A 13761-nucleotide genomic window follows, 5' to 3' on the forward strand; every position below is an offset into this window, starting at 1 on the left:
CTACTTCTGAGTGTTACCGGAGTGATATAAATAAAGATAAGAATTCTGCTGCTTCCATGAGTAAAGAGCTGTTTAGTTTAGTTTAGTTTAGTTTAGTTTAGTTTAGTTTAGTTTAGTTTAGTTTAGTTTTGTTGAGATGGAGTTTCGCTCTTGTTGCCCAGGCTGGAGTGCAGTGGCACTGTGAGAAATGGGAAAGTTCTTCTTCAAAGATTATAAAAAGTCACAATTTCTTACTATAACATTGCTAGTCACTATTAGTGGCTGTCCAAATCAGCTGTTGTAGCTTGCTCCGGCATGCCTGGACAGAACTAGAAAAGCCCCAGCCCATCGTGCATGTCACTCCTTATTTGGAGATGCTTCCTTAACTATCCCTGGGCAACTTACTTTTCTTTTTTTGTTCTGTTCCCTTACCCAATTAAAAACGTTTTAAACTAATAGCCAATTGGGTAAAGTGTAAAATGTGAGATCCTATTCCAGCCAATGGAAGCTGGACACAGCAGTAGGGTGATGCGTCAGGTTATAAATAACTCTGTCTCCTTTGTTTGGTGTGCTCTCGTGGCTGGACAGCCATTGAGTAGCACTCTTTCTGCAGAAAGTAAAGCTCCCATTGCTGAGAGATCATTTGTTCCCAGTAGAATTAGGAAAGAGGTATTGTTTGTTAGCAAGGTTTCCTTCCCCTTCTCAGAAATTGTTGCAAAGATTTAATCCTTCCTACCAGCCCTGGAAGCACCCAAGTTTCCTCCTGTTCTCTTTTTTCTCCCACTAGCAAGTCAAGATAAACTAATTTACATCAAAATGTCGTGGTAATGATCCAGGATAGTTTATAAGTAAATGCTCCTGGAGGGATTTGCATTATAAACATGCAGTCATGCAAAGGAGAAAATATTTAACAGAGAAATTCCAGGTATTCTGTTGAAGGGGCTTGAGTCTTGCTGTGACCTTAGCTCATGTACTTGGAAGTGCCATGTCCCAGGTGCTGAGGCTCTATATTTGTTCTTATAATTTATCTCTATATAAGTTCATTCTTTTTCTTGATAACTACAGGTTTGCTTATAATTTCTCTTGCCTGACAATCTAGTCAAAAGAAACTGAAACAAAAAATATTCCATTTGACCTGTTCTCTATGGCATCTGTCACTTCTCTTTTGATGGTAATGATAATCTATGCTGTTTGTAGCATCTTTCTCAGCTAAACAACTTGATATTTATATTGCATGTCTCTTAATAATCACATACATTTTTTAAAAAACAAACCAACCAACATCTCAAGAAACATATTCTGACCTATCCTTACCAAGGCTCTATCCTTACCAGAGAATCTGGAAGAAGAAAGCCATACTCTTCAGATATGTGGTATCTTTCCAAAGACAATGGAACTGCTGTCTTCACATTCGGTCTTCGGGGCTCCATTATTTTGCTTGAAGTATCTGCATGGAAAGTGTCACTGAAATCAACTGTGCCTAATATATTAAACACCCAGGTTGCATCCTTTGGTTCCAGTTAGTTGCGCAGTGTCTCAAGTACAGGGGAGAACTTTGCCCTGAGGTTGAATTCCAAATCGTCATGGACTTTCTCTGAGACAGGGATGAGTAAATAATTTTAAAAATGCTGATTAAACAAACAGACAAACCAAACAAACTCAAAGAAATTCCCTCATTTTCTCTCACATACCAATATGAGAAAAGTTATTTTAATCCCAGAGACAAATTTGTTCCACATTGGAAAAGGAGAAATGAAATAGACCTGTGGTCGTGGCTTATCAAACCTGTACCCTAACAGGAACCTGCTCCATTGCGAACTTTGACAAATGGGTCAGAGTTACTCCAAATGGAGTAAACTATCAAAATTAGAAGTTACATGCAGACAATTATTTCAGTGATCTCTGGTGAGCAGGGAGGGGAGGAAGGGCCTGCCAGAAGCTCAGAGGGTGTTGTATGTAGTTTGAGCAACATAGTCTAGAATTACGATTGATTTATTTTAAGAAGCAACACAGTAACTTTTTTAAATATTTGAACACATTAAAGACAGGTTTTTTTTTTTAGTTTAGCAAATGAGATAATAAATACTAACAAACTTGATAATAGCATTGTTTGAAATGTTTGTTCCTCCGTGCTGTAAAGAAATAGCACTTGAACATAAATTTATTAAGGTCATTTTTACTTCCTGCAGAAAAGGTACACTCACCAGCAATTTTGCCACAAGAGTACACCAAAGGAGACAGGGTCATTTATAAGCTGACACGTCCACCCTACTGCTATGTCTGGTTTCCATTGGCTGAAACAGGACCTCACATTCTGTATTTGTCCCAATTGCCTAACAACTCAGAACTTTTTAAAAGAGGCAAAGGTAGAGGAGAACAAAGGAAGGAGGAAGTAACTTGTGGAACACTGAGAAAGATAAAAACACTTTTAAATCAGGAAATGAACAGGCTATGACCTAATGCTTGCTTGGACCAGTATAACCATGCCAGGGCAAATATTTAGGCTAAATTGTGGGAGCTAAGAACATAGCATACATTGATTTGCTTATTACGGCTAGCAGATATTTAAGAATGTTAGCACAGGTCTTTGAATAAATTTTGTTTCTAAGATAAGTTATTATTTACTCCTAATGAGACGGGGAGGAAAGTCTTTGAAGAGGAACCTCTACTTTACTTTTTACAGCATGAATGAATTATTTAATTAAATACTCGACTTTTTTTTTTTTTTTTTTTTTTCATACCTCAGCTCTAGTCCTAGAGTTTTGCTCCTGTTTCTCTGACTTGAGTGCAGTGGCATGATCTCTGCTCAATGTAACCTCTGCCTCCCAGGTTCAACAGGTTCAAGCGATTATCCTGCCTCAGTCTCCCAAGTAATTGGGATTATAGGCACCCACCGCCACACCAATTTTTTGTATTTTTAGTAGAGATGGGGTTTCACCATGTTGACCAGGCTGGTCTCGAACTCCTGACCTCAGGAGACCCACCCGTCTTGGCCTCCCAAAGTGCTGGGATTACAGGCATGAGCCACTTCACCTGGCATTATGTCCAAAATTTGACCTCTAAGCACCTTTCTAGTAAGACCTTTGCTCAAGCCCTCAAAAATGATTTACTGCTCCTGAAATAACTAGTATTTTGTTCTTTGGTCTAGCTATTCACACTGTCTTTGCAAAATATTTTCTTGACAGTCACCACGATGAATCTCTACTCTACAAAAAGTTTTTCTTTTTTTTTTTCTTTTTTTTTTTTTTTTTTGAGATGGAGTCTTGCTTTGTCACCCAGGCTGAAGTGCAGTGAAGCGATCTCAGCTCACTGTAGCCTCTGCCTTCCAGGTTCAAGCAATTCTCCTGCCTCAGCCTCCTAAGTAGCTGGGATTACAGGTCCCTGCCACCACACCAGGCTTATTTTTGTATTTTTAGAAGAGGTGGGGTTTCACTGTGTTGGTCAGGCTGTCTGGAACTCTTGACCTCAGGTGATCCGCCTGCCTCAGCCTCCCGAAGTGCTGACATGAGCTACCGCCCCCAGCCAAAGGTTTTTTTTCAATTTTATTTGTATTTGGTACATAAGAATGGTATATACTTAAGAGTTGCATGTGATATTTCTATACATGTATGCAATGTGTAATGATCAAATCAGGGTAATTGACATCTCCATCACCCAAACAGTGATCGTTTCTTTGTTTTGGGAAGCGGAGAGTGGAACAGTGGTTACCAGAGGATGGGATGAATAGGGGGAGGAGGGACAGGGAGAGGTTGGTTAGTGGGTACAAAATTATAGTTAGGTAGCAGGAATAAGTTCTAGTGTTTCATAGCACAGTAGGGTGACTATAGTAAATAATATATTGTATATTTTAAAATAGCTAGAAGAGAGAGTTTTGAATGTTTCCAACAGAAACCCCACTTATCTTTTGAGACACATCTCAAAAGCTAATACTTCCATGAACACTTCTTCAGAATTGTTTTCTTTCTGCAAAATTCTACAGTCAATCTGTACCTCATTTGCATCACACTTCCAGTTCTATCCGGTCTGATTGCTACTAATGTAGTAACCATATCTTTCCTATTAGATTATAAGCTCCTTGAAAACAGAACCCATATCCAACCCAACTTTGTATTTTCCGTTAGCCACAAGCCCAATATCTGGCACTCAATAAATATTTGTTGGATGGATGATCTCTTAGTCTCATTATGGACCTCATATTTGTAGGACCAGTGTCTGCCTGTCAGGTAGAACTTTGTACTGCTTTTGGTCACACTGCTTTACTCCCAGCCCCAGAAACTTACCCTGCAGTAAGGAACACAGGGCCATACCCTACATGAAGCCCTGCCTGGCCTCTTCCTTACTAAGAGGAAGTTGACTAGATATAATTGTGCTCAGAAACTTTCTTTCCTAACAGTAAGGCTGGGAATTTTGGTGTTTTGTGTTCCATGATCAGCTTTCCATGAGTCACAGTAGTACCAGTGCACAGCAAGGGATCCATTTCTATCTGTCTGGGTATTAGGGCCTTTTGGAAATGGGCCAAGGAAAAATTAGAAAAAGAAAAAGAATATATGGTCACAGTTGAACTTTTTAGGGCATGATTTACTTGTTTCCTAAAAGCAACATCAGATGTACTTAGTTTCAGTTTCTAAATCGATAACACTGGTACACTGAGTGTTTTTGTCCAGTTCATTAATTACTTCTTCCTTCCTAAATTCAATGGGGACATTTAAGTCCTTTCCTTGATTAACTTTTCAAGTATCTGACATTGCAGCCTACTTTTTTTTTTAACCCTTTTACCTTCTTGACATTTTCCATGACATCTATCCCTCCTTATTTTACTATACTTAATAATAAAAAAATAAATACATACATACATACATACATAAAGACTGCAATCATGGAATTTTCCTTCCTTCTTTCTTTCCTTCCTTCCTTCCTTCCTTCCTTCCTTCCTTCCTTCCTTCCTTCCTTCCTTCCTTCCTTCCTTCCTTTTTTTGAGAGAGTCTCGCCCTGTCATTCAGACTGGAGTGCAGTGGTGCGATCTCTGCTCACTGCAGCCTCCGCCTCCCGGGTTCAAGCAATTCTCCTGTCTCAGCCTCCCGAGTAACTGGGACTACAAGAAAGCATGCTAATTTTTGTACTTTTAGTAGAGAAAGGGTTTTGTCATGCTGGAAAGGCTGGTCTCCCACTCCTGACCTCAAGTGATCTGCCCTACCTTGGCCTCCCAAAGTGCTGGGATTACAGGTGTGAGACACCACTTCCAGCCTCTTTCTTCTTTTTTTTTTTTTTTTTGAGTTGGAGTCTTACTCTGTCACCCAGGCTGGAGCACAGTGGTGCACTGTCGGCTCACTGCAACCTCCACCTCCTGGGTTCAAGCAATTCTCCTGCCTCAGCCTCCCGAGTAGCAGGCGTGTGCCACCACGCCCGGCTAATTTTTGTATTTTTAGTAGAACCAGGGTTTCATCATGTTGGTCAGGCAGATGTCAAACTCCTGACCTCGTGATCCACCCACCTCAGCCTCCCAAAGTGCTGGGATTACTGGCGTGAGCCACTGTGACCGGTATGAGTGTGGATTTCTACTGCACCATATCCTCACCAGCACTGAGTGCTGTCAGTGTTGGGGATTTTCACCAATGTAGTAGAAATGTAGTGGTATCTCATTGTTTTCATTTGCAATTTCCTAATGGCATATGATGTAGATCATATTTTCATATGCTTGCCACTTGTATTTCTTCTTTGATGGGGTTTCTGCTCAGATCTTTTGTCCATTATTTAACTGAGTTGTTCATTTTCTTGTTTTTGAGTTTCAAGAATTATTTGTGTCCGGAGCCATGAGGCCCGGAATTAGCCGACCTCTGTTGCTTGATCTCCGCAAAGCGGAACAAGATGGCACATTTCCGGGTTCTTCATTACAAACCTTTCCCGCGCTGGCGCTAGCTTTTCCCGCGCGCGCCTAAACTGTTTCCGCCTGCGCAAGCCTTTCGCGCCCAGGAAGATATGCAGCCTACAGCGCAGGCGCGATCCTGCGCCCGGGAAAATTACCAACCAACGGGTGCATGCGCGATTGTAATTTGAGAAAACCCGGCCCCCCCCCCCCCCCCCCCCCCCCCGCCGTTACCGCCCAGGCCCCACCTCTTCCCCTGCCAGCCTATATAAGGCATTGCACTGCCACCATTAAACGAGACTTGATCAGGCTATTTGTCTTGTCTCCATTTCTCGTGTTTTCTTGTCTCCTCCATTCCCACTCCCCCTTCCAGAGCCCGTTCGACTGTCCTGCAGGTTGGGACATATTTGTATATTTTGATAATTGTCTTTTATCACATATGTCTTTTGCAAATATTTTCTCCCAGTCTGTGGCTTGTCTTTTTATTCTCTTGATGATGCCTTTCCCAGATCACATTTTAATGTTGATATGTGATATAGAGCTTGTCATTATTTTTTCTTTGATTGTGCCTTTGGTGTAGTATATAAAAAGTTATCTCCAAACCCAAGGTTACCTAGATTATCTCTTATGTTATATCTAATAGTTTTATGGTCATAGCAGTTTTTAAAATGAGTTTATTAGTATATTACTTTAAAATAATTGTTAAATGAAATAAATCAAGTATAAAGTGATGTTATATTTTATAAAATTCATTTGCAGATATATTTCCTGAGAAAATTCATATATATATAAAATATATAGTTTTCCTCACAAAATTCCTTTATATAGATATAGATATAGACAGAGAAGTTTTTGTAGAGATAAGAGTTTCACTATGTTGCCCTTGCTGATTTCAAACTCTTGGGCTCAAGTGATTGTCCCACCTCAGCCTCCCAAAGTGCTGGAATTACAGGTATAAGCCATCATGCCTGGCTAGAAAATTCTGCTACAGGCCGGGCGCGGTGGCTCAAGCCTGTAATCCCAGCACTTTGGGAGGCCGAGACGGGCGGATCACGAGGTCAGGAGATCGAGACCATCCTGGCTAACACGGTGAAACCCCGTCTCTACTAAAGAAATACAAAAACTTAGCCGGGCGATGTGGCGGGCGCCTGTAGTCCCAGCTACTTGGGAGGCTGAGGCGAGAGAATGGCGTAAACCCAGGAGGAGGAACTTGCAGTGAGCTGAGATCCGGCCACTGCACTCCAGCCTGGGAGACAGAGCAAGACTCCGTCTCAAAAAAAAAAAAAAAAAAAAAAAAAAAAAAAAGAAAATTCTGCTACAAAAGAAATATAAAACAAACACATTCTAATATCTGTTTCTTGTAATATAAATACAAATTATTTAAATTTTCACAAACTCCCATATCTTTTTTCCATAGTTCTTAACATGTCTAAGAAGTAGGGAAACAATAAAAGTGCAAGTAAAATACACACATTTTACATTTTGTTTTTATAAAACAGTTTATTACAAATATACAAATGCAATAAGTTTGTTTGCATGGTCTACAAGCAATGTTATGTTGATTATTTCACTTTTTGATCATTACATTGTAAGGACTAAAGTTCCCTTGATCTTTGTTGTGTCGTTAAAATACACATGTTTTGAGATGACATGGTTGCTCACACCTGTAATCCCAACACTTTGGGAGGTTGATGCAGGAGGATCCCCTGAGGCCAGGAGTTTGGGACCAGCCTGGGCAACGCAGCCAGACCATGTCTCCACAAAAATATAAAAAATTAGCCAGATGTGGTGGTGCATGACTGTAGTCCTAGCTACATGGGAGCCTGAGGTAGCAGGATCAGTTGAGCCCAGGAATTCAAGGCTGCAGTGAGTTAGGAACACACCACTGTACTCCAGTCTGAGTGACAAAGTGACACTTTGTCTCAAAAACAAAAGAAAAAGATAATTTGGTATAGTTTTAAGTTCTCATAGAAAAGCTTCCTGAAATAGAAAGTTATATTACAGAAAAATCATTCCCTTTAAGCCATTAAAAAGTTATTTATGAAATATGTCTACCTAAATAAAGTTTTAATTGATGAAAACTAGTATTTTTTTTTTTTTTTTTTTTTTTGAGACGGAGTCTTGCTCTGTCACCCAGGCTGGAGTGCAGTGACCAGATCTCAGCTCACTGCAAGCTCCACCTCCTGGGTTTACGCCATTCTCCTGCCTCAGCCTCCCAAGTAGCTGAGACTACAGGCGTCCGCCACCTCGCCCAGCTATGAAAACTAGTATTTTTGATAAGAAAACTTTAAAGAGATGAAAGACACTGTAATTTCTGTTTGATGTAAACTGGAAATTTTTCATTTTCTCTATACCTAGTTATTTTACCTTTCTGTGAAATATAACTGTTGGAATATAATCCTGCCTGCGTGATAAATTGGGAGCCATCATTCAACTGTATCCACAGAGATCCACAGAGTTTACTATGTCGCTCAAACAACATTTTCCACAAAACAGAATTCAAAAGCTGTTTTGATTTTGGAAGACGATCATTGAGAGTGCCAGAAAAGGAGTTTGGCCCAAAGTTGTAGCTGTGCAATCATGTTCTTTGTAATATGACAATAGATATGTTAAATATGAGTATCTATTGCAGAGAAGATGAACTAGCCATAATTAAACTAGTTATGATTATTCTTTTAAAAGATGTCATTCCTCTCACTGCAAAGTTTGACCCACAGAAGGAGGAGGAGATAAGCCCTTAGGGGCCTAACACTGCCAGATTGTCTATGAATACCAAAAAGGAAGGACGACTTCCACTTTTATTTTCTTCTTTGGAAATTATAGATTTCAGTTTCAAACAAATGGAACATGCCTAATTAGCATTGACCAAATATTTTTTCATTTTCTCTTTGTGGAGGCTAAAGGAACTCCATCTTGGATGCTAATCCACCATGTTGACTTCTGATTAACTCCAGTTCTAGGAATGCCTCTAAGGTTACTACTTAATCTACTCTTAAGAGCATGTACTTGCTGTAAATCCTGCGGTTAAACAAATTACTGTAATTGTCTTTCCCTATGGTATATAAGCCCTGGGTCTGGGGATAACAGTGTGAGGATCCACCAACTCATCTCAGGGCATCTCATCTCAAATGGCTTCTGTTCATAAGTCCCTATTAATTTTTCTTTTTCTGAGAAACTAGAATTGCCAGCCTCTTTCTTCAGCCTGTCAGCATCCTTGATTTTTGGGGGTAGATTTGCAGAGAATTGTTCACAGTGGAACACATTTTCAAGCTACCAACTTTACTTCCTCCTTTCAATGTGTAAGATTTCTCACAAATTTTCCAAGATTTTGCAATGACTTGAATTAAATCTCTTTTGGATAGTATTTGCTCTATCATAATACCAGACCTCAAAAACAATAGGAGGGTAATTTTTTTCATCAAAATGCATTTACAGTACCTTGTAAAATAGATGGCCTTATAAAATAGAGACAGATCCTGTAGGTAGAATAAATCTGGAAGCATATTCATATTTCCTCCAGTATGTTTCTGGTATATTGTTAAACCTGTACTTACTGTTAGTAGGTGGATGCATTCTATCAGCAAGGGAAAACTTCCATCATGTGGATAATACATTGTAAACATATCTCCATCCCTGGATATACTAAGACCTCTATTAGAAGTTTTGTGGATACTTCTTCTGAATGAAGTATGTTCACTATCGCCCTTTTGATTTTCAGTTATGACTGATTTTAACTTGCACATAGTTAAAGAAGGTATAATACTTCATAATGTACATATCTGAAAACTCAATGGTGGTTTCACACTTGAGGTTTGCTGTCTTCCAAAACAACTGCCATTTCATAATCTGCCAATACTACTTCATTTAGTGTTCTTGACTGTGCCATTGTCAAATGTGGCCTCAAAAGTAATGCATAGGCTGGGCACGGTGGCTTACTCCTGTAATCCCAGCATTTTGGGAGGCCAAAGCAGGTGGATCACTTGAAGTCAGGAGTTTGAGGCCAGCCCGGCCAACATGGTGAAACCCCGTCTCTACTAAAAGTACAAAAATTAGCTAGGTGTGGTGGTAAGCAACTGTAATCCTAGTTACTTGGGAGGCTGTGGCATAAGAATCGCTTGAACCTGGGAGGCAGAGATTGCAGTGAGCCAAGATCATGCCACTGCACTCCAGCCTGGGCAACAGAGTGAGACTCTGTCTAAAAAAAAAAAAAAAAAAAGTAATGCACAAAGCATTCAGCCCATGGACCAAACATTAAAAGCAAGTACATGTGTACTTTGCAATTTCTAGGGAAACATAGTTAGGAATTTTACAACAGAGAATTTTCCAATTGAGTTGCTAGCCCCAAATTGTCAGCCTTGAGGTTACATTATGCATACAAGGTTAGAAAAGAAGTTACCAGTGTACTTACCATAATAATGAAAATGCAACATTCTTGTGATGATTCTGTTCTTTAGGTGTGTGTTGCCTTCTGTATTATGGTACATTTCTAATATCAAGTCTAATCCAATCCTTGTCTTTAAAATATTTATAAAGCTCCAGTGTAGGAGGATGTTTCAACTGGCAGTGCATTTTCCTCTCATTGTGGACTTTCTGTATTCTCATTGCTTTCTTAACTATCTGGACCGAAATTTCCAAACTAGTGTGTATGGACTCAGTTTTGCAGACACCAGCAAATGATCCCTTACCAGGCAGATTTCCAACTTTAAAATTTTCCATCTTCTTTCTGTGGCAAGTCACAATATTTCCAGGCACCAGCCTCTACATTCATTGGGCTCAGGTCTCTGGCTGCCACTCCTATGGCAAAAGTGCAATCACCTCAGCATCTCCAGGGCATCTTCCAAGGCCAGGGCTATGCCTCTGAGCTCTTGCTTTCAAAAACTTGGGCCCTTGCTCCACATAGCAGTAATGAGGACAAAAATAAGTCTTCTTCCACTCTACCTCCACTGCTCTCTTATTACTACAACATAATAAAAAGTCATGCATGAGTTGGGAATTTGAGGAGAGAGTTGTGCAGTCAATTATCCTATACTGTGATAGCAAAGTTCAAAAGAAACCTAGCTCCCTTGTAAAAGAAAATTTTGCAAGAGAGGAGATTGTACTGTGTAGTAGTTTGAAATATTCTGTAGTCAGATTGCCTGGGTTCAATCTTTTACTTTGCCATAGCCGTGTGGCTCTTGGAAACTACTGAACTACATTGGGTGTCAATTCCCATATAGGAAAAAGGAGTACTAGTAATAGTACCTGTCTCTGAATTCATTGTTTTGATCAAGTGATTAATGTATATTTTAGGACAGTAAGAGGCATATGAAAGAATTAAGTAATCATTAGCTATCATTATTAATTTATAGTTTAAAAAAGTAGCTCTCCCAGAAGATTCCATATATTAGATGATTCTGATGCTCATTTACAACACTGATATTTTTATGTTTACTTCTTGCATTATATATCAGGCTAGGTCGACAAGCAAAGTTATATGTTTGCTTGTTTATTTAATGCTGGGCATTCAGGAGAAAATTTTCAATGAAGGTATACCGATCAATTCAACTTTAAAGTTAAGTATCAAACTTACCTCCTGTAAACAACATTCCTCAACTTTTCAAACAGAAAGAATCATTTTCTATTTTGTGCCTCTATCACACACTATTTTCTTGTTAGTCTAACGATTACAGAGGTAATCACCCCCAAAGAAACACAATATGATGTCTTGTCTCTGTAAGCTAATTGAGATTAGAAAAAGTACTTTATTGATATTTAAATGTCAAGCAACTAAAAGAGTGTCTGTGCAAAAGTGAGTTGAGCTGTATATGTGTTATTGACATCTCCTTCTCTAGAGGTATTGCCACAGAAGCTGGATACATTGCCTTCTCTATATTATAGTAATTAAGAGCTCATATTTAGAGCCTGACTATGCAAATTTATACTCTAGCGTTGTCTGTTCCTTGTTATATTCTTGAACAAATTTCTTGGCCTCTGGCATCTCAATTCCCTCATATGTAAAATGAGGAAAGTAATAATATATAGAATTGCTTTAAAGATTAAGTGACTACATATAAAGACCATTAGGAGCAGTAATTGATGGTGTGAGTTCTAAATACAAGTTTGCTATTTCCCAGAGGCTCTGGAGATGGAATTTCTGCCTGCGTGGGTCATTTTGTCTCATATTTGGCAAGAATCTTAGAAACCATTAAGTGTATGTTTATATGAAAAATTTTTGGCTTGTGTGAACTTCTGACCTTTTAATTGTTTATTGTTTATTGACATAAAACAATTATGTGGAAATGAGCAAATTTTAATTTCCATTTCGTGGTTGACCATTACAACTGCTTGACTGCACTAGCTCTTGTTTAAAGGGCATGAGAAGTTCAGAGTGGTGTGAACTGAGAAAAATATTTCTTATTTCCTTGTGAGATTATATTTAATATAGTAGAGTGAAAAACAGGACTAAATAATACATAAATAATTTCAACATTTAATATGCAAAACTGAATTATAAAAGACAAGGGCTAAAGAATACTTTGTTGAACCTTGGTATGAAAACGATACATATTTTAAGCTAAATTACCCTTACTTATGGAAAACAACCTTGAAGAAATACACTACTATGAGTTTCTTTCTTTCATTCTTTCTTTTTTTTTTTTTTTTGAGAAGGAGGTTCGCTCTGTCTCCCAGGCTGGAGTGCAGTGGTGTGATCTTGACTCACTGCAACCTCTGCCTCCTGGATTCAAGTGATTCTCCTGCCCCAGCCTCCTGAGTAGCTGGGATTACAGGCACCCGCCACCATTCCCTGCTACTTTTTGTGTTTTTGTTAGAGACAGGGTTTCACCATGTTGGCCAGGCTGGTCTCAAACTCCTGACCTCAAGTTATCTGGCCCCCCGCCCAGCCTCCCAAAGTGCAGGGATTATAAGCATGAGCCAGCATGCCCCACTACCGCTATGAATTTCTGTTTTTCCCATGACACAGACAGGGATAGAATTATCTTTAATTTCACTCAAATAGGAACCATGTTACTTAAAACATATTACATCTCATTAAAACCATGTACTGTGATAGGTTACCACCTTCACCATCTGGTGATCTTATCCTACCCCTGGAGGAGTACTCACTGCAATATGCAGAAAATGCATGGGATAGGAGCGGGAGAGTGGCGGACGAAGCAGCAGGCTCATGAAACATACCAAGCATTTTGTGGTCCCTTCCCACTCCAGAGATGATTTAATTAGAGTAATTCAGGAATCTTGGTTTCTTTTTTTTTTTTTTTTTTTTTTTTTTTTTGAGACAGAGTCTCACTCTGTCACCCAGGCTGGAGTGCAGTGGCGCGATCTTGGCTCACTGCAACCTCTGCCTCCCAAGTTCAAATCATTCTCCTCCCTTAGCCTCACAAGCAGCTGGGATTACAGGCACATGCCACCATGCATGGCTAAATTTTGTATTTTAGTAGAGACGGGGTTTCACCATATTGGTTAGGCTGGTCTCGAACTCCTGACCTCATGATCCACCCACTTCAGACTCCATAGTGCTGCGATTACAGCTGTGAGCCACTGTACTGGTCCCTTGGTTTCTATTATGTGGAAACACAGAAGGGACTCTGGAGCTAGTGTTCACACCCTCTGTAGGAGCACATGGAGTCCAGTGTCAGTCCCTCTCTCACCTACAAGGCAGCAGTGGGTGCAATTTCTATGATGATGCCCCTCACTTCTCCTCTTTCCCTCTCTCCCTTATTATCAGAATAAAGGTGATGTTCTAAAGGAGAAGGCATGACTGCAGGGTCTTTCTTTAGCAACCAGAGACTCTCTGCATGTCAGTATTAATTAGGTGAAACCAACTCTGGAAGAGAGAAATGCCTGATGTGCCTGAAGTGTAGCCTTTCCAGGGTTGTGGGCCCTGAAGTGTAGCCTTTCAGTGCTGCAGGTGGGAGAAC

The 13761-nt window shown here is 39.7% G+C and overlaps 1 protein-coding gene across 4 annotated transcripts in view; it reads right to left on the reverse strand.

The window, feature by feature from the left end:
• IDO2 (indoleamine 2,3-dioxygenase 2) overlaps nucleotides 1-2342 on the reverse strand; it is a 78455-nt gene extending 76113 nt beyond the window's left edge. Inside the window, exons 1-2 of one of the 4 annotated variants that reach the window (XM_010354613.2) lie at nucleotides 2184-2342; nucleotides 1311-1426 (exon numbers count right to left, since the gene is read on the reverse strand). In XM_010354613.2, coding sequence (XP_010352915.2) covers nucleotides 1311-1426; nucleotides 2184-2226 — 159 coding nt within the window. In that variant the 5' untranslated portion in view covers nucleotides 2227-2342. Of the gene's footprint in view, nucleotides 1-1310; nucleotides 1574-1670; nucleotides 1689-2183 lie in introns of those variants that run through there. The other 3 variants (XM_010354612.2, XM_030937906.1, XM_030937907.1) reach the window with 3 other exon arrangements.
• Nucleotides 2343-13761: the final 11419 nt, after the last annotated feature.

Source organism: Rhinopithecus roxellana, chromosome 9 (genome assembly GCF_007565055.1).
Source record: "Rhinopithecus roxellana isolate Shanxi Qingling chromosome 9, ASM756505v1, whole genome shotgun sequence".
NCBI classification, from domain to species: domain Eukaryota; kingdom Metazoa; phylum Chordata; class Mammalia; order Primates; family Cercopithecidae; genus Rhinopithecus; species Rhinopithecus roxellana.